The sequence below is a fragment of the Pollicipes pollicipes genome, unplaced genomic scaffold, assembly GCF_011947565.3.
Source record: "Pollicipes pollicipes isolate AB1234 unplaced genomic scaffold, Ppol_2.1 Scaffold_4295;HRSCAF=5057_pilon_pilon_pilon, whole genome shotgun sequence".
Taxonomy (NCBI): Eukaryota; Metazoa; Arthropoda; class Thecostraca; order Pollicipedomorpha; family Pollicipedidae; genus Pollicipes; species Pollicipes pollicipes.
In genome coordinates, this window is record NW_023596461.1 from 32,466,044 (window position 1) to 32,486,413 (window position 20,370).

Sequence of the window (20,370 nt, forward strand, 5' to 3'; positions counted from 1 at the left end):
AATTTTTACTAGCAGGAAACTGGCTAGCACGAAATCAGTATTTTCTTGTATTGGCCAATGACACTCACAAACTTACCACACTCATCAGTATGCCACCCAGCATCATGTCATCTACTTTGCGCAGCCCAAGAAACACATTACCTAATCCCGCACCAATGCATTTATGAGCAGCCTGCAACAGTGAGCTAAGCTATGGAAATGACTCATGAATGCTACATAGTTAGTGGCAAAAATTGTGTAACTATGTTGTCTTTCCCCATCCAATGCATCATCAGTACCTGAGGGCAGCATTGCCATTTAGACTTGGCATGGACTGGCAAGTCAGAATGCAGCTATTTGCTTTCTTGACATACTAGGGTTGAAATACTGCTTTGATATCCTTGCAGTCAACAGCATTGGCTGATATGGACTGATGGCTATGTGGCACAAACAGCCGTGTTCGCACAGTCCAAAGATCATAACGTGAACCAGCCCCAGAGCTGTCATGACAAAAGCAATCTGGGCTCAAAATTCATAACAAATGATTAATTATAGCAACAGCTCAATTATCCACCTCATGGTTTGCAAAGATATGTGTCACAAAAAAGCACCAAGGCAACATATTTACTCACCAGTACAAAAACAGGTAATGATGTGCACTGCAGATGTTCTCTGCACATCATGTGGCATTAGGTTAGGTTTACTTAGTTTATGCACTGTTTTCTTCCACATGAAATGCACAAACCTGGATTTGACAGAGTACTGATGACAGCTAATTTCATCCAGTGCTCACATTTGCTTTCTTGACATTTTGGAACCATCACTGGGCAATTTTGGTCCCATCATTAAAAATAGTCCACATTCTGCACTGACTGCAATGATCTATTGCCTATATTTGTTGATCCTTTGCATCATGCAGGAATTATTGAGTTACCTATCTCACACACATTAAACTGACAAGCAACAAACAGCCTAATTGCATCAAAAACAAATATTCCAGCCCCCGCTTCCTTGCCAGTTGGTCTACCAGTGTGACGTAACTTCATATTTCCTTGACAAGCCAGTCACCAATATCCAACACATCCCTCCTGCCAATAGGTGGTCAACCAAATGTTCAAGTCACAGGAGGAATGTCTGCAAAATCAATCCTGGGGCATTTATGTATTCACCTAATGAAAGAAACTATTGGTACTCCCTGCAAGAATTGTTGAAGAGTTGAATTACCTACCTCGTGGCCTGCAGACACCCATCACAAAAAGCACCAAGGTGACATATTTAATCACCAGCACAAAAACAGGTGATGATATGCAACACAGACGTGTTCTCTATGCAGCATGTGCCGTCGTGTTAGGTGTTAGTTTATGCACTGTTTTCCTGCACATGGAACACACAAACTTGGATTTAGCAGAGTAATGATGACAACTATTTTCATCCAGTGTTCACATTTGCTTTCTTGCTGTTTTGACCCCATCATTGGGCGATTTCAGTCCTACCATTAAAAAAGTTCACATTCCGAGCTGAGTGCAATGATCTATATTTGTTCATCCGTCATATCATGCAGCAATTTTTAAGCTACCTTTCTCACACAAATTAAACTGACAAGCAACCAGCATCCTAATTTAAGGAACATCTGCAAAAACACTCCTGGGGACTTAAGGTATTAACTTAATGAATGAAACTTGGATGCATTCTCTGCAAGAATTTTGAGCAATCCAAAAATTAAAATGAGAACAAGTCAAAGCTATATAAAATAACCATATTACCTCCATCTGGCTTTTGGAAGCATGGCATTTCTGTGCTGCTAGCCACTCAAGGCCCTCAATAATAAGAGTAGTTTTAGCAGCATGATGTCAATTTCACCTTCCTTCTCTTTTCCCTTACCATCTTGGACTTGAACCGTCTCGAGCAATAGCTAAAAACCCGTGGAAAAGCGGTAACACCGCACAAAGCTGAAATGGCTATGAACAGAACTGCGTGCGCCAGGCATTTTTCTTTTTTTTTGTTTAGACAGCTGACGGCCGATAATTCGGACGAAATCCCTTCCTGAACGGATGATCCTCTCACGGGAAGGGATTTCCTCCGGCGCACGATTCGAATCAGCGGAACGGCGCGTGAGTGTATACATGGGCCGGATAGTTCGGATCGAGGACGGGTCCCGGCTTAATTCGAATCACAGCTGCCCATGTAAACAGGGTAGTTAACCCTCTCGGCGAGGGGCGTTTACATGGGCGAAACCGGCTTTACGTCGGATTAACGGTCGATAGTTCGATCCCGCTTAGTTCGAACCAAGGAACGGGTTATGGGCGAAAACTGCGCTTTTGAGGCGAACTGAACAAAACAAGAAAAAAGCCGGTACTCTGCGTATGGATGGCGAATGTCACGAGCCATGGTGGGCGCGAGACAGCTTTGAGGGCGAGGAGGAAGATGGACTTCGTTGGAAAAATGATCTGTGCGGGACGCATAGGCTTTGTAGCTACAGCACAAGCCATAGCACTTGAAACACAGGAGTTGCGCAGTCAGCACTGCCAAATCTTTCACATAAGCAGTGTTATATGCAAATTTTTACTAGCAGGAAACTGGCTAGCACGAAATCAGTATTTTCTTGTATTGGCCAATGACACTCACAAACTTACCACACTCATCAGTATGCCACCCAGCATCATGTCATCTACTTTGCGCAGCCCAAGAAACACATTACCTAATCCCGCACCAATGCATTTATGAGCAGCCTGCAACAGTGAGCTAAGCTACAGAAATGACTCATGAATGCTACATAGTTAGTGGCAAAAATTGTGTAACTATGTTGTCTTTCCCCATCCAATGCATCATCAGTACCTGAGGGCAGCATTGCCATTTAGACTTGGCATGGACTGGCAAGTCAGAATGCAGCTAATTGCTTTCTTGACATACTAGGGTTGAAATACTGCTTTGATATCCTTGCAGTCAACAGCATTGGCTGATATGGACTGATGGCTAGGTGGCACAAACAGCCGTGTTCGCACAGTCCAAAGATCATAACGTGAACCAGCCCCAGAGCTGTCATGACAAAAGCAATCTGGGCTCAAAATTCATAACAAATGATTAATTATAGCAACAGCTCAATTATCCACCTCATGGTTTGCAAAGATATGTGTCACAAAAAAGCACCAAGGCAACATATTTACTCACCAGTACAAAAACAGGTAATGATGTGCACTGCAGATGTTCTCTGCACATCATGTGGCATTAGGTTAGGTTTACTTAGTTTATGCACTGTTTTCTTCCACATGAAATGCACAAACCTGGATTTGACAGAGTACTGATGACAGCTAATTTCATCCAGTGCTCACATTTGCTTTCTTGACATTTTGGAACCATCACTGGGCAATTTTGGTCCCATCATTAAAAAAAATTCACATTCTGCACTGACTGCAATGATCTATTGCCTATATTTGTTGACCCTTTGCATCATGCAGGAATTATTGAGTTACCTATCTCACACACATTAAACCGACAAGCAACAAACAGCCTAATTGCATCAAAAACAAATATTCCAGCCCCCGCTTCCTTGCCAGTTGGTCTACCAGTGTGATGTAACTTCATATTTCCTTGACAAGCCAGTCACCAATATCCAGCACATCCCTCCTGCCAATAGGTGGTTGACCAAATGTTCAAGTCACAGGAGGAATGTCTGCAAAATCAATCCTGGGGCATTTATGTATTCACCTAATGAAAGAAACTGTTGGTACTCCCTGCAAGAATTGTTGAAGAGTTGAATTACCTACCTCGTGGCCTGCAGACACCCATCACAAAAAAGCACCAAGGTGACATTTAATCCCCAGCACAAAAACAGGTGATGATATGCAACACAGACGTGTTCTCCATGCAGCATGTGCCATCATGTTAGGTGTTAGTTTATGCACTGTTTTCCTGCATGTGGAACACACAAACTTGGATTTAGCAGAGTAATGATGACAACTATTTTCATCCAGTGTTCACATTTGCTTTCTTGCCGTTTTGACCCCATCATTGGGCAATTTCGGTCCTGCCATTAAAAAAGTTCACATTCTGAGCTGACTGCAATGATCTATATTTGTTCATCCGTCATATCATGCAGCAATTTTTAAGCTACCTTTCTCACACAAATTAAACTGACAAGCAACCAGCATCCTAATTTAAGGAACATCTGCAAAAACACTCCTGGGGCCTTTAGGTATTAACTTAATGAAATAAACTTGAAGGCATTCTCTGCAAGAATTTTGAGCAATCCAAAAATTAAAGTGAGAGCAAGTCAAAGCTATATAAAATGACCATATTACCTCCATTTGGCTTTTGGAAGCATGGAGCCTGCCCCAGATGTAAATTAATCTAACCTTTAGGCGGAAAGATAACACCAAGCACTGCCGACGCCTGCTGTCTGCATAGATCACGCGCCTAGCAAGGCTAAATTACGTGAGGATTTCTGTGCTGCTAGCCACTCAAGGCCCTCAATAATAAGGGTAGTTTTAGCAGCATGGTGTCAACTTCACCTTCTTTCTCTTTTCCTTTACCATCTTGGACTTGGACCGTCTCGAGCAATAGCTAAAAACCCGTGGAAAAGCGGCAACACCAAACAAAGCTGAAATGGCCATGAACAGAACTGCGTGCGCCAGGCATTTTTCTTTCTTTTTTTGTGTTTAGACAGCTGACGGCCGATAATTCGGACGAAATCCCTTCCTGAACGGATGATCCTCTCACGGGAAGGGATTTCCTCCGGCGCACGATTCGAATCAGCGGAACGGCGCGCGAGTGTATACATGGGCCGGATAGTTCGGATCGAGGACGGGTCCCGGCTCAATTCGAATCACAGCTGCCCATGTAAACAGGGTTGCTTTTTTGCAGCATTTGCTTACAGCAAATGCTGACTATGATTTCCGTTAAAAAACCACGGTGTGTACAGACCGGCAGGTATCTGGCCTGCGCAAAATGAGCTGCAATAAGTATGTATAATAACTTATTGCAGGTTATATTGTAGAATAATAAGTTATATCATATGTATATATATGCATATATATAAATATATATATATATATATATATATATATATATATATATATTCCCTTCCGTGCGCGCTGCCAGCGCTGGCCTTCGAGCGCACGTGCGGGGATGGCGCGGTGGCCGTGCCGGTGGTGAGCGCCTGATGGCCGGCTCCTCGGCGCGGTGGCCGTGCCGGTGGTGAGCGCCTGATGGCCAGCTCCTCGGCGCGGTGGCCGTGCCGGTGGTGAGCGGCTGATGGCTAGCTCCTCGGCGCGGCGGCCGTGCCGGTGGTGAGCGGCTGATGGCCAGCTCCTCGGCGCGGCGGCCGTGCCGGTGGTGAGCGGCTGATGGCCAGCTCCTCGGCGCGGTGGCCGTGCCGGTGGTGAGCGGCTGATGGCCAGCTCCTCGGCGCGGCGGCCGTGCCGGTGGTGAGCGCCTGATGGCCAGCTCCTCGGCGCGGTGGCCGTGCCGGTGGTGAGCGGTTGATGGCCAGCTCCTCGGCGCGGCGGCCGTGCCGGTGGTGAGCGGCTGATGGCCAGCTCCTCGGCGCGGTGGCCGTGCCGGTGGTGAGCGCCTGATGGCCAGCTCCTCGGCGCGGTGGCCGTGCCGGTGGTGAGCGCCTGATCGCCAGCTCCTCGGCGCGGCGCCCGATATGGAGGTCCGGCCGGTGGCGTCGGCCGCCGGCGCCGCCAAGGCTGTCGCGCCGCGAAACGGCCGGCCGCGGCCGCCGGAACGGCCGGGCGCTCTGGGTCAAGGAGAGGATCGCCGCCGCGCGAGGCCGCCGGAGAGGCTGGCCGGATTGGCTGGATCCGTCTGGGGCGGCTTACAGACCGGAGGGCAGGCTCGTGTGTACGCTTGTTGTAGGGGAGGGGGGCGGGTGTGAAGCATGGGGGGGGGGGCGGTGCGCGGGAGTGGATGCGTATGTCGGTGTATGTCTGCACCGGTGTTGGTGTATTGACGTTGGCGTTTGTTGGCGCTGTTTGTAAGCGAGTGATGTGTCAAGTGTGCCGCGGCGGTACGCAGTGCTGCTCACAGTCTGACCGCCCCCTCCATGAGCAGCAGTATTGCTCTCTTTTGGGCTTCTTTGCACAACTAATACGTAGCTATCACGCCCTTGTGCCATTTACATGACTGCGGGTGGTTTGTTCTTACCTCTGTTCTGTACGTGCGAGCATGGTGCATGTCCACTGTTTGCCCACATTTCTGGTCCGCTGATCTCGGGCTAGCGAACCCTTTTTCTGCGGCTTAGGATGAGCACAACCGCAATTTCGAAAAGTGATTTATGCCCTCGAGTTTTATTCGGACCGTGCAAATATAGAAGCCTGGCTGACTGGATGGCGTGTTGTTTGGTGTGGGCGGTCCTGCCGAGGACAGCCAGTTTCCACCCGCCGAGCGCCGTCTGCGGCCGGTGCCGGCACGCGACCTCAGGCGGCGCCTCCCCTCACCGGCCTGCCGTGTTTCAGTTGCCGGCCGTGGACCCGTTCATGGATACTCTTCACTCAACTGATCTCAGTGAGTACACGGCTGGCGCGGGCCTGCCGCCACGTGGCGGCGGTCATCAGCGCGGCGTCTGTCAAGTTCGTTCTCGCACGGGTGCTCTCGTTGGCGTTTGTTGACATGTCGTCCATTTGGGTGGAGCGGACTGCCCGGGACCGGCTCGCATCCGTTCTGGGAGTGGACGTCAGCGCCCGCGGAGGCTTTCGCCATTGGCCGTTTACCCTGACGCCTGCCGTGAGACGGGCTGTGGAATGATAGGCTGCGAGCCGCTGATCGCCGCACACGGCGACTGACGGCGGCTTCTACCGAGATCTGCTGCAAACGAATCGCACTCGACCGCCGGGCAGGTGTCCCCGGTCAGCGCAGAGCTATCCCCCGGCCGCGTGCCCTCTCCTCCAGCCGCCGGACGATGAAGGCTTCACCCTTGCCGGCCTGCCTTCCTGCTGGGCCCGTGAGCCCTCCCTCCACGGGGATGGGCGCGGCTCCCGGCCGGACCTCGGCGGCGGCGCCGATCCCCCTCAGGCGTCGGCCGAATGGGCGCCTTCGCGAGTTTTCCGGTTTCCTGATTGTGAAAGGAAGGATCGTTGGGCGGCAGCTATCTGTCACCGGCCGTGTCCCGTGGCAAGACAATGGGCAGCGAGCGTAAAAAGTGGCCCGCCTTCGAGCCCAGCGCCGTCTGGTTGGGAGCCGCCAAACCGCTGCGGCCACTTATCTGTGATGAAATCGATACGAACGCTAATCTGGTGTCATGGTTTGATGAAATGGCCGTCCGTGTTTCCCCCGGTCAGCGCGTGGATGGCTGCGGTTTGTGGGGTTGGCGAGACTGTGTAACGACGGGCCAGCGCATTGGCGACGTATGACATAAGCATCCACGGATTTGCAGAACAAGTGGCATGCATCCATGCAGTGATCTCTGTCAGTCGACTGCCTGCCACTGGACAGACACATGTTGCTCATGCACAGAGTCCGGGTATGGCGGAGTCCAGGTTTCCAGTTGCCACACAGCACGCGCCACCGCTCTTTCAGAAAGCTTTCAGAGCGCCGACAAAGTCACTGCACGGCGTCGTTTCATTTCCAGCTGCCAACCGGACCTGCCCACCGGTCCTTGCGACCCCAGGGAGTCATTGACGTCATGCCGACCCGGTCGGCGGTTGCCGTGACGTCACTGACTCGGGGCGCTCGATGACCGCGGTCGTGACACATAGGCCAGCTCCAGCTGGCGGCGGCGCGCGGGTCAGCGTCGTTAGCGGAGAACCCGCCGGCGGCCGTGACCCTGCCGGCCTTTCTCGCTGTTGCTACGCGGGCCTGCGGCATGGCGAGTGGGCTGGGCTGCGGGTGTTCCCTGCCGACGGCGCGGCGCGAGCGAAACAGCCGACCGCTGCATGGGTCAAACTTATATCCATCTTGCATCATGAACTGGCACCTGTGAGCGAAACGTCTCGCTCCGCATTGATGGCGAACGTAACCCAGGATCGCGCGTGTGGCGCGCATCGCGACCGTGGTGTCGTTCGCGGTCGACCTCCTGCACTGCCCTGGTGGAGCACGCTCTCCGCCCGTGAGCGCCGCCGGCGGACGGGTGGCGGTGTCTCGCGGTGCCGCGGCCGGGTCGCGGGACAGCGGGACGTCCCGCGGCTGACAGCCGCGTTCGGGGACGACAGGGCACATGTGTCGGGACGTCGGTGGGACCGGACAGATGGGCGGGGTGGCTGCCGCCTCAGCGCGGCTCGGTACGGCGCCGCTGCCGTCCTCCGGCGCCGCGACGGGCGTGGTCCGGCCCGGCCACCGCTGGGAGTGGGTACGTGTTCTCAGGGAGGGAACAGGGAGGGAACATCCGTGAGAAGGGCACAAATGCCGCCCCAAACAACCCGACAGCTTGTGAATGAAAACGGAAACGGAAAAAAACGGAAAAAAGGCGGCAAGCGGGCTGGTGCCTCTGCGCCTCACACCCTCCGATGCGAGCGTGGTCCTGGCTGTCTCTTGCCGCTGCCCGCCGGACGTCGATCGTTCATTTGGTTGCGCGCCTCGCCGCCCCCGCCGCCCGGGTGGTCGTGCTTTCCGCCGCTGTGACGTCGGCCGGAAGCGGAGAGACCGGTCAGTGCGCAGGGCGCGGCAGGGACGGACCGATGCCCGGCGGGAGGCGGGCGGGCGGCCGACGGAGGCCACCGGGACGAGTGGGCGGGGCGTGCTGCGACGAGTGGAAGACGGAGCCGCCGGGCCGGTGTGACGCGACGGCCGTGACAATTCGACGGCAGCGCGTGACTGTGGAGTGAGCACGCCTCTGCGACAGAACACGTGTCGGCGACAGGGTGATGTGGGTGTGGTGCGCGCGATGCTGTCGCCTCGCACGCCTCCGCGTCGGCGCAAGTGTCCCAATCGACGCGCCGTCCCCGGTGGAGGCCACACGCGACCCGCTGTGGTCGCCGCGCCTCACCACCTGTGTCGGCGTCGCGTCGTGGCCCACTGCGATCGTCACGCGTCGGCGCCGTCGTCAGCCCTGACACTCGGGGACGGCTGGACGGCCCTCCGATCGCCAGGGAGCCGGGGTAGACGGCTGGACGGTCTGCCGGCCGCCGGTGAGCCGAGGTAGACGGATGGACGGCCCGCCGGCCGCTAGGGAGCCGGGGTAGACGGCTGGATGGTCCGCCGGCTGCCGGGGTAGACGGCTGGACGGCCCTCCGACCGCCAGGGAGCCGGGGTAGACGGCTGGGTGGCCCGCCGGCCGCCGGGGTGCCGGGGTGGACGGTTGGACGGTCCACCGACCGCCAGGGAGCCGGGGTAGACGGCTGGATGGTCCGTCAGCCGCCGGTGAGCCGGGGTAGACGGCTGGACGGTCTGCCGACCGCCGGGATGCCGGGGTAGACGGCTGGACGGCCCGCCGGCCGCCGGGGTGCCGGGGTAGACGACTAGACGGTCCGCCGCCCACCGGTTGCCAGGAGCTGCAGTCGTTTGTCGCCGGCGAGGGCGAACCGGTTCGGGCGCGCTCTGCCCGTGCTGGGAGGAGCGGGTCTGGCGAGGGGTGCGGACACGGGTCCGTCGTGTTGTGGCGTGAGCGGTGAGTGCACAGCCGTGTTTGGTGTCGGACGAGACATCGACAAGGCCACGTGGGGTTGTGTTGGGATGGAGGTTACGCGTGTGTCCGTCTTCAACTTGTCGCCGTGAGATCGGGCGCTGAAGCGGTGACCGGGGTTCCTCTTTTCATCTTTTGGGAGGCGTTGTAGCGCTCCAAAACAGTTGCGGATCGAATGTGCCTGTCGGTTTTCTCCGTGCATCATCATGGGACTAACGCTAACCTGTCGTAGAAGTCTGGTGCTAAAGCACAGTCGCCTTCTGCTCTCCTGTCCGTACGTGTTCTCTCCCGCTCTCCACCCCATATGTCACCGGCACTTCGTCTTCATTATGTCGTGTTATCACAGTGCAAACACTTTGTGTGGACATTTTAGCCCTGGTGGAAAGGTTAGGACGGCGGGCTGCGGCCTGAAAGAGAATGAGCTCTCCAACGGCACGTGGACAGCCCCCGTCACTTGAGATAGTGCATGGTGTCTGGGCCGTGCCTGATAACGAATGCAGGCTGCTGGCAGATGGGTGTGGCGTGAAATTGCGCAGCGATTGTCAGAGGCACTAATTAGATCGGGCGCCCGTTTTGTTAAATGCTTAGAACTGGGAAAGTTAGGGGAAAAGTGACGGGAAAAGTGAAAAAACAGTTTTGGGCCGGGAAAGTTAGAGGAAAGTGAACGGGAAAAAAGTGAAGAAGCAGACTCGGCTGAGATAAAATATATTTTTTTAAAAAATTCGATGATAGTTGATAATGATGATCTTCAATGACGCATATATGCATGTGTATGATGATGTATACGTAGGATGATGTAGATGTATTATGATCGAGAATGGTTGAAAAGTCGTTAGTACATGCCGCGTTTTATATCAAATAAGATTCATACCGGTTCCGTATGAGAATACCAGTCTCGACATGAATGGCGAAAAGCGCGAACTTGATCTCTGCCAAGCCTTTGTTAAAAAAGTGAGGGTGTAAAAACTGCTGCAACATCGTGGACGAAGCTGCGAATACGTGTCAATAGTCGAGTCCGTCAACAATGTGCGTAACGTTGCTTTGAGCTCTCCAGCTGTCGTGGTCCTCATCGTGTAGCTTACCTTTCTCTATGTGTGCCGTGCTGGCACAATAGTGGGCCCAGATGTACCAAATAACCTTAGTTTTGATAGCACATACACCACCCCATGAGTGATAAGTTAGAACCCATCAAGATCCTCATTGGCAACCGAGCTGCAGAGCGTGCAGTTTGAAGACTCAACAAGATAAGTGCTCCAGGCATGCACGTTGCACAGCAAGCCTTTTACCCTTGCATTTTAATCACGGAGAATTTGTAGACATGCACGGGAGGAACTTAGATCTCCGAAATCACAGTGGCGCAGTCTGTGGCGGCCGCGGGGAAGGCGCCCGCAGCAGCCCGTGGTCCGGCCCGTTCGTGTACACAACCGTGCCCTTGCTCTCCAGCCGAATGTGTCGCAACCCGATGTAGAGCCGCTGCGTTGCAGCCACTTGCCCGCTGGTGGCCGGCATGCGTTTACGTCGCCGGCCATGTGGACGTGTTTGAAACACCTCAGCTTTAAATTGGAACGGATTGTCCCGCAGTCTTAGGCGAGGACCAGTGGCGGGGGCGCCGCCGGCAGCTTCATCAGAGCCGTATCGGGCAGTAGCCCGAGGCGGCGCCGGGACCACGTGACCGTGCTGGCCGGCTACCGGGTCAGGTCAGGCCAGGCCAGGTTGGGTCGGGCTGCGCACAGTCTGTGCGTGGAGGCTGGCGGCGTGGGTGGTGGCTGTTCGCTCTCTGTTGCTCGCCGGGTGGGGTCGTGTGCATTTTCGCGCCCGTCTGCGTCGGCGGTGTGCTGTCTGGGTGTGTCTCGGACGGCGGTGGTGAGGCCTTTGTGGGACGCGACGCGCTTGCGTCCGGTCGACACGTCAAGCAGCGGCGCCCAGGCGTCTGACGACTGGAAGAGATGTCTCAGTCGCCGGAGAAGGGTCGGTCGCCTGCCGGCGCTGCTGACGCCCCTCGCGCCGGAAGGCGAGCCGAGGGTGCGGTGTCACCGCGTCCGGGAAGGGCGCCTCAGGCGGCCGGCTTCCCGACGGCGGACGACTGGCCGGGCCAGGGCGACCCGAGATGGGGCACCGAGTGTTTCCCGCCGATCGACCCGAATGTTCCCGAGCTGACGCCGCCGGCCAGCCGCCGGGGCGCCGTTCCTCGCAGCGCGCCAGCGCGCCGACTGTCGCAGTCGAGCGACACGACCCGCTCGACCGGCTCAGCCTCGCCCCACAACACCTCCGGTTCGTCCGAGGTCAGCATGTCGCCGTCGGGCGAGGGCGCCGCGGCGGCGGCGCGGTCGCGGCCGCGCCGCTTCTCTGGCTCGACGGAGGAGGGCGGGGAGCGCCGCCACCACCACTGGCACATGCCGTTCAAGAGGAAGGTCAGCTTTGTCAAGCCAGAGGCGGGGTCGCCGCCAGCGGCGGGCGCAGAGGGCGGCGCGGCCGCTTCGCCTGAAGAGCACCACCACCACCACCACCACGCGCTGGGCAGCGCCGTCAGCAGCCTGCTGAAGAAGGTGCACCTGCCGTTCGGCAAGCATGACTCGCCGCCGGGGCGCCGCGCGTCTGTGCCGGAGGGTGGCGGCGACGGGGACGGCGACGCGGCGCGCGGCCTCCAGCGCCGCCGCTCGACTCCGATGCGCCGCGACTCGGAGGGCACCGTCGAGACGCCCGTGCTGCCGCTGCTGCACCGCCACCGGCGCGGTTCGTCCTCGTCGTCGCCGTCGTCGCCGCCGTTGCGGCCACCGCTGCCGCCGCCGCTGCCGCCACCGCCACCGGCGGCGGCGGTCTCACCGCGCTCGCGCCCGTCGCACCTGGCACAACTGATTGAGAATGCCGTTCAGGCGATGCGAGAACGCCTCAGCGGCGCGAGCGCTGACGGGCCCGTCCTGAGTCCGCGGCGGGCCAGACCGCTCCACGTGGTGGTGCGGATCGCCCGGGTCGGAGCGGAGGAGATGGTGCGGATCCTGTGCGACCCCGACCGGCAGCTGCCGCCCACCTGCATGTACGAGTATAGGGCGATCGACAGTGAGTAGCGCGGCAGAGGTCAGAGGCCAGAGGTCGGGTCACGGCTGGGACGCCGGGAGCTGCTCTTCTCCTGGGCCGCATGTTGGCTGTGGTGGCCTCTCTGGCTGCCGGTGCCAGTGACAGGCGCGGCTCCCTGCCGGAGGGAGTGCCTGGTCAGGGATCACCATTCCACTCGGTATTGGACGCCAGGTGTCTGACTCAGCGCCGCCGTTGGGTCTTGCTCTGCTGATTGATAGACTGATTGATGGGATCGATAGCAGTCCGTCCCGTGTAGAATGGCCCATTGTCCCCTATCAGCGCACATCGAAACGCTAATGGCGTCTGGTCGGCTCGTCGGTGTTCTGCCCTCGTCCATCACCGTCCTGTCGATGTTTATCCCGGGTCCGCGTGCGGTACGAGCTAACAGCGGACGGTGCCGGTGTGCGGCTGCTCCTCTGGAGACCTCGGCCTGGCCCTGGCGCCGGCGCGGCCCGGTAAGCCTGCCCCGCGGCGCCGCGGCGCTCGGCGCCCGGCGCGCGCTCTGGGTGCGGCGCCGGCGTCCGGCCGCCGGCGGTGGCGGGCGTCGAGCGGCCCCGAGCCTCGGCAGGCCAGACCGCCCGGGACGGCGTACCGGCCGCGCCGAGCCGCCGGCGGTGGCGGACGTCGAGCGGCCCCGAGCCTCGGCAGGCCAGACGGCCCGGGGCGGCGTGCCGGCGGCGCCGAGCCGCCGCTAACGCACCGGGGCGCGCCGCGCTACCAGGCCGGCCCGCTCAATACGGCCCGGCCTGGCGCGGCCCATGGACGGAGAGCGTGGGGTCGATGCCGTTCGGCCGGCTGCTTGGAGAGAGTGTCTGGTCATGACTGAAGAACACGAGGCAGTGCGGCGCGCCTGCGCGGCCGATAGCATGGCGGTGGCGCGACTTGTCCTGGCTCGTGAACCGGGCTTGGCGCGGTTGAGAGGACTTAGTGTTTGCACTTGCGCTGAGACACGAGAACAGAACGGGCGGTATTGTCCGATGGGCCGCGGGAGAAGCCAGGCGAAGCTCCTGACTTATTGACCACGCGGGCATGTCGCGGCGTCCACTGTCAGTCCTGCTGTCCATGTCCGCGCCATGTATTTTACGGCGTGCCCAAAGTGCTGGAGCTGCAAGGCTGGCCGACGGTGTGAAATTATCTGGTCTTGGGCAATCCGATTATCCAGCTATCCGTTGATTAACGGAGACTCCTGATTTACAGCATCCGACGACGGTTTTTTTAATGTAAGGATCAGGATCGTATCGGTGCTAGGGGGAGGCGATATCACAGATGCAGTATTTTTATTTAGACCTTACTGCAGCCTTTATAGTAAAGCTTTTGTTGCGGTGGCTGTCTGAGTCTGGGTTTATTTGGGGTCGTCAGAGGGCGATGAAAAACTACGGACTCTCTCCCTGGTCATGTTTGATTGATGTTGGGTCATTAAGTTCTTGGTTGGACTTGGGAGGTAAGTCGTTTTGTTATCCGTTTTGAAATGACTGTGGCTTTTAGTGCCGTCAAACGTTTTTGGCTTACTTATGGCGTATGATGCTTATTATTTATGGGTAATCGGAAGGCATGGGATTTTGCGGTTTTTGATGATTGACATTAACGTTGGGGCTCGCGATCGGAGATGATTAATGGTTTCCGACAAGTCGAGGAGGCCGCGCGTTCCCCACAAATTTGGTTGGTGTGCACCGATCGGTGCTGCCGATGTTGTTCAGCTTTTCGCTGTCTCCCTCGCCTGCCCTGAACTGCCAGTTTCGTCCCGGCGGCGGATGGCCTGCCTGGAATTTGTCAGCCTGCGTCCTGATCTCTCTCCACTTTGGCGTGCTCGGCCGGGGCTCGATGCGTTTATGCCGTTTGCTTGCAGTTCCGCTCCACGTGGCCGCCCCCCTGCCTGCCCCCTGCCCCCTCAGCAGGCCCGCGGGCACGTGTCAGTCACGAGTGTTTCTCGTGGCTCCTCAGACTGGTCGCCAGCGGCGAACGCGGAGCGGTCAGGCTGGGACACATTTCTTTTGGCGCCCTTGTGGAAGTTTACTGGTTCGGTGCTCGAAAGTCGCTGGTGGACTCTCCCCGCGTGAGAGCGGCGCACGGTACTCCCCTGCCCCGAGATCATCACGCACCCACACGGCAGGAGCTGGCCAGCTTTCGTCTGGTGCCGGGCCGGTCCCTGCTGGGGCGGCCCGGGCTGCCGGTGCTGGCTGGTGCCGATTGATTTTCCAACCGGCCGGGAGCAGCGCGGCCCGGTTCGGCGCGTGCTCCAATTCTCCCGCCCCCGCCCCCGCCCCCGCCCCACCACTAACTCCCGCTCTGCCCTCTCTCGTCTGTAGAAGGCACAGCTTAACAAGCTCTGGTCGGTTGGTCTGGTCTGGTCTGGCCTGGTCTTCTCTCGATTACAGCTGTCGCGCTCTAGCGGCGTCCGTGCAAATTATCAGACGTCTCTTTCGCCGCTTCTCTTCTGTCCCTCGCTCTTCCCTTTGTTTCCATCCCTGTTCTTCTACTCTGTTCGTTCGTATCATCGTCTCATGATCGCTGTTCCTGCGCACATGTGAGATTGGTGATCATGACTGAACATTAAGTATATGCTGTAGCATTTCGGATTCAGGTTTTCCCCAAGCGATCCCCCTCGAACACCTCAAAACGCCTGTCGACCGAGATGGTGTCTCTCCGGTACGGCAACTTTGTAAGACTAGGACGATTGCGGCGGTCCGTGTGCGGCTCGGCACCAAGGACGAAAAAGAGGGATGCTCTTATGGTTTCAGGTTGATGGGTGGAACATGTGACGCAGAGAGCTCATTCCCCGACGTTGGTGCCCCAATCACCACGGCCGGGCGCCGCGCGCTGGAAACAGCACGCGGAACGTTGTCATTCCATGACGGCGTTGACACGGGATGCAGGTCTGATATCTGGGCCGGATTCGAGTGCCAGCTGCCCGTCGGACGTCTGGCGAGACCCCAACGGCGCCACAGCTCAGAGGTCTGGCGACCCTCGGGGCGCCGCCAGACTGGCCGGAAGGCGAGGCGCCCAGCTGTCCTGGCACATCAGTTGATGCCCGCCCACCCCTGCCCACAAGTGGCTGCCACGCCCGGCCTTGTGGTTGGATGCGTTGAAGCCGTGGGCCAGCCGCCAGCAGCTGCTGTTGCTGATGCCGTCGGGCGCTGTCGCACGGCGCCGCCGTCGCCGCCGCCTCAGGCCGGGGCGAGGTGACCGCAGGCGGACCTGGCTGCTGCCGTCTGCCAAGCAAACGGTCCGGCGCCGGTGGCGGATCAGGGGCGCGGGCGGCCGGGCGCGCGCCGCCCGTGCAGGCCGTCGCTAACCGCGGCTGAGGGCTGGGCGGCTGGAGACGCGGCCATTGATTTGCCGGCGATTCGGGCCCGCCCAGTCAGCAGAGAGGGTTCGACCGGCCGCGAGAGGTGCGCCGAGGACGTCTCCGCAGGCCGGGACACACTGAGATTGGGCACGATGTCTGGCTCGCGACGAGACCGGCTCCTCCGGGGCTGATGCAAGGCCGTGCAGCTTAGGTTAAATGAGAAAAATCGTCTGCGATTGTTGTTAGACGTTTTGCGCAATGTGGGGTGATATTTCATCGTGACTTTTTCCATCACGGGCCCGCTTGATGGCTCCGTTGTGGCAAGCTGTCGCCGTCGGTTGGGCGGCGTCGTCTCGACCTGTCCCAGCGCTCGAAGCGTGTCGTTGGATCCGATGAATTTATTCATACGGTCCGGACGGGCCGGCTCGCCGTCGGGAACCTCTCTGTGAGCAGCGTCGCTGGACAACGCTCGGCCAAGACCGGGGGAGGGAGACGTCCTGCTGTGGCAGTCGACCGCGCGTGACGCGGCCGCGTGTCTGAGCACGCGTCTTCACGTGTCACGTGTCGCTCCCAGCCCCGGCTATCGCGTGCCGGCTGTTCGCTGTATGGTGTGTTGTTGCCTGACGAAAGATACTAGCTTGCGGTGTGGCCCAGAACTATCTGTTGGTAACTGCTATTGATTTGGGATTTCCTGGCTATCGGGTCAAATGATTGTTACATGATTCAACGGCCTGCGGCGCTGATGCTGCTGATTATTTGTGCGGTGCTGTGCAGACGTGGAGCGGGACAGCGCCAAAGTAGATGGTTCGGTCAAGGACGCAATTTGTCGAATCTTTGTAGCTTTTTTCTAGAATGTGGGGTGCGTTCAGTCGATTTGTTCTCCGTTTTTTTGGGGGGGAGGGATAATAATTAGTTTTTAGTAGTTCCGTCCATCTGGCAGAGCCCGCCACGGTAAATTATACGGGCTTAGTTACATTTGCATTTCTTTTACTATTTTGTTGCGCTTAGTACCGAAATTTTGAGGAATCAGCTGATGGCTACCGTCGCGATATGTATCAGCGGCCTTGCATAGTGTAAACAACCCCATACGTGGCGTGCATAGTATAAACAAACCCATAAACAAAGTACGCTATGCATGAGGACGGACTTGGGCACCCCGCAGCCGCGAGTTTCGGACCCGTTCGCCACCGTGCCTCGATGGGGCCCATCAACACGTGGCCGCCGGCGGCCGCTGGCTGACCTGATCCGGTTGATGACCTGCAGCGGCCGCGACCTTGGTCGGTGACCGGCGGGCGGCGCGACCTTGGTCGGCCCCGCCCCCGGCCGCGCCGGGCCGCCGGCGCCCGCTCTTGGCCGCCGCCCGGGGCCGTTGTCCCGTATTTTTAGCGCGCCGGCCGTTCGTCGGCAGTTGCGTCGGAGCGGCATCGACCGGCATCGATAGGAGACGCCGCGACAGCGTGCCGTCGGCGGCACCGCGTCCCCCGATGTGACCTGTGCCGCGCGTGTGGCCGTCGTGTCGACCCCGCGCCGACCCGTCGCCCCCTCCCCCCGCGCCGGCCCCCTCGGCCTCCGGGCGCGTGCGCGCCGCCGGCCGCGGCCGAGGCGGCCCGGCGCCGGCAGCCATGCTGTGCCTCAACATCTACTCCAACTTCTTCGAGCTGGAGCAGCGGCCCGACGGCGACACGTACCGGCTGAGCCAGATCCAAGAGTGGGACCCGCTGGAACCGGAGACGGCCGACGAGCTGCTGGATCTGCTGGCCAGAGGTGCTGCGCTGTCGCTGTGCGAGCCTCGGCGCGGCGTCTTGTGCGGGTCGGGTCGCCGCGCCGGGTCCTGATGCCGGTTGCTGGTGGCGGTGGTGCTGGTGCGAGCCTCGGCGCAACGTCTTGTGCGGGTCGGGCCGCGGCGCCAGGCCTTGGTGCTGGTGACTGGCGGTGCTGGCGCTGGTGCGAGCCTCAGCGCGGCGTTCCGTGCGCGTCGGGCCACCGCGCCGCTGGCCGTGGCGCTGGTACGGAGCGGCGGCTGTGCGGCGAGCGGCGCGCTCCTCTGGGGCCGGCGGCGGCGCGGCGACCGACTGGCGGCCGCGGCTGGCGGCGCGCCCGGCCGGCCGGGCGCTAGCGGCGGCTGGACGGCCGCCGGCTGCCCGGGCCTGGCGCCGCCGGTCGCTACCGCAGGCCGCGCCGGAGGTTGACGCGGCTCCGTCCCAGCTGCCGCCTCACTGGCAGGCGCGCCGCCCTCGGCGGCACGGTGGTCTCCGGGTCGGCCTTGTGATTGCAACCGTCCAGACGCGCAACGGCGTGACGTTCGATTTGTGAGCAGTCCGTGCCTCAGTCCACGCCCGGACGTTCCTCACGCGTACGCAGCTCTGGAAGGCCGCAGGGCGCGGCCGCCACTCGTGGCGATGTCCGAGGCTGCAGGACAGATGGATGTTGGTTGTGCCGTACCTTAGTGGCGCAGCGTCGACCTCTGTCGGTTCCCAGCTGACGGCTCCCAGCTCCCAGCTCCCAGCTCCCAGAGGCCCAGCTGCTGCGCTGGCTCGGCAGCGGCGCTGACTGAGACACGTGACGCAGGAACAGCCGCCGCACGTCCCGCCAGCATGCAGCCTCCTCGAGTCCAACGGGGTCCCACATCGCGTTCCGTCTCCGCTCATCTCTTATCGCCAGTCGTCGCGGGGCCGATCCCGCCGTGCCCCGGGGTGCCGGGTCGACGCCGTCGTGAACCGGTGCCGGGTCGACGCCCTCGTGCGCTGGGATGCCGGGTCGACGCTGTCGTGCGCTGGGATGCCGGGTCGACGCCGTCGTGAGCCGGGGTGCCGGGTCGACGCCGTCGTGAGCCGGGGTGCCGGATCGACGCTGTCGTGAGCCGGGGTGCCGGGTCGACGCCCTCGTGCGCTGGGATGCCGGGTCGACGCCGTCGTGAGCCGGGGTGCCGGGTCGGCGCCGTCGCACACTGGGGTGCGGGGTCAGTCCCGCCGCGCGTCGGGATGGCTGTGGTCACAGTCCTTGTTGCGCCGGCCAAATGCCGGGCGCATCGTGCGCTCCGGGGCGTTGGCGAGCCGGCGGCCGCCCGCCGTCGGCCGGGTTTCGCGGGCGCGGCCCGGACGGCATGCCAACAGGCCGACGAGCGCTGCCTGCTCGTGCGTCGGTTTGGCAGTGCGACGGGCGCGCCGGACCGCGGCTGCTTCCGCCGTCGCGTGCGGACCTTGGTGAGGCCACCGACACGCGGTGCCACGCCGCCGCCTGTTCTCGACGTCTGCGTCTGGTGCGTGGCGTCGGCCTGTGTCGCCTCGGCCGCCGCAGGTGTCTGTGTCTGTTGGCTGCGTGGAGGCGCGTTCGGCGCGCGGCGCCGGGACGTGCGCCCTTGTCGCGGTTGGTTGGCGTTTCAGCCCGTCGCCCCCGGTTGTGAGAAGCTGTTTCACAGCACGGCGCCTCCCGGCATGTCCGTTAGTGTGACGTGATTGGCTTTTCCAGGGAACGGCCGCCATCAGATGTAGCCAATTGTCCGCATTCTTGCGCGGCACAATCGTTCCCGATTTGCCTGATACAATTATAAGCCTCCCAAATGTTTGTTTTCAGTGAGAAGCTTCAGTCTGCTGTTCGCCCTGCTGGTACTGGAGGGGCGTGCCAGGCCTGTTCAGCTGACCGATGTGTTTCTGCCTTGCAGAGGAGGACGAGTCGCAGATCTACATCAAGTTCTTCAAGTTCCACAAGTGCTACGACCTGATCCCCACCTCGGCCAAGCTGGTGGTCTTCGACACGCAGCTGCTGGTCAAGAAGGCGTTCTTCGCCCTTGTGTACAATGGTGCGTGCCCGACCCGGCGATGGCTCGTGCTTTGAGGGGACCGCGGTGCGGTGAAGGGCTGAATGACTGAACTTGACGTTCGTGTTCTCTAGGCCGTGAGGCTGCGCGGACTGCCCGCCTGCTCGCTCTCGCCGAATGATTTCTTATTTACAATTATTGTCAACCATTGTTTTCCGCTAATCCCGTTAACGCGCTCACGTTGCAGGAGTGCCGCACCTTACATGGCAGCCGACATCGTCTGCAGTCATGCCAGAGAATCTACCCGTGAAGTGTCAGATCCCGGGAACTTATGTTGTTCCAAGATTTCCAGGCGCAGCGAGCACCCTGTGAGACAGACTTATGGTGCAGGCCAACCATTTGGCACGTGTCAGTAACATAATTTTGCCAAGTCATCCCGTTGCGAACCGGTCTTTTTGCATTGTCGTAATGCGCCGGCCGTCGGACGACACGCGGCGAGACCGCCCGGGTGAGGGGACCTCCGCCTTGTGGATTCTGAGTTCCGTGAAGAGCCCCGCGGCATTCTCGTTTGACTGTTCGGCGGTGGGGAGCTTAGCGCTCGGCTCGTTCGCGGAACAGCTGTGTCGTCCCGACAGACGCCGATCCGGCGGAGGGAGGGGAGGGGGGGGGAGGCTCCGGTACGGCGGGGCTCGATCGTGGACTGCGCCGCGGCTC

At 59.5% G+C, this 20,370-nt stretch overlaps 1 protein-coding gene across 6 annotated transcripts in view; it reads left to right on the plus strand.

The window, feature by feature from the left end:
- The window catches only part of SNF4Agamma (SNF4/AMP-activated protein kinase gamma subunit), a 223,184-nt gene that overhangs the window by 193,549 nt on the left and 9,265 nt on the right, over positions 1 to 20,370 (plus strand). For all 6 annotated transcript variants that reach the window (XM_037219712.1, XM_037219715.1, XM_037219713.1 and 3 more), the window contains 2 exons: positions 6,438 to 6,486; positions 19,561 to 19,698. In XM_037219712.1, the coding sequence (XP_037075607.1) occupies positions 6,438 to 6,486; positions 19,561 to 19,698 (187 nt within the window). The remainder of the gene's footprint in view (positions 1 to 6,437; positions 6,487 to 19,560; positions 19,699 to 20,370) is intronic.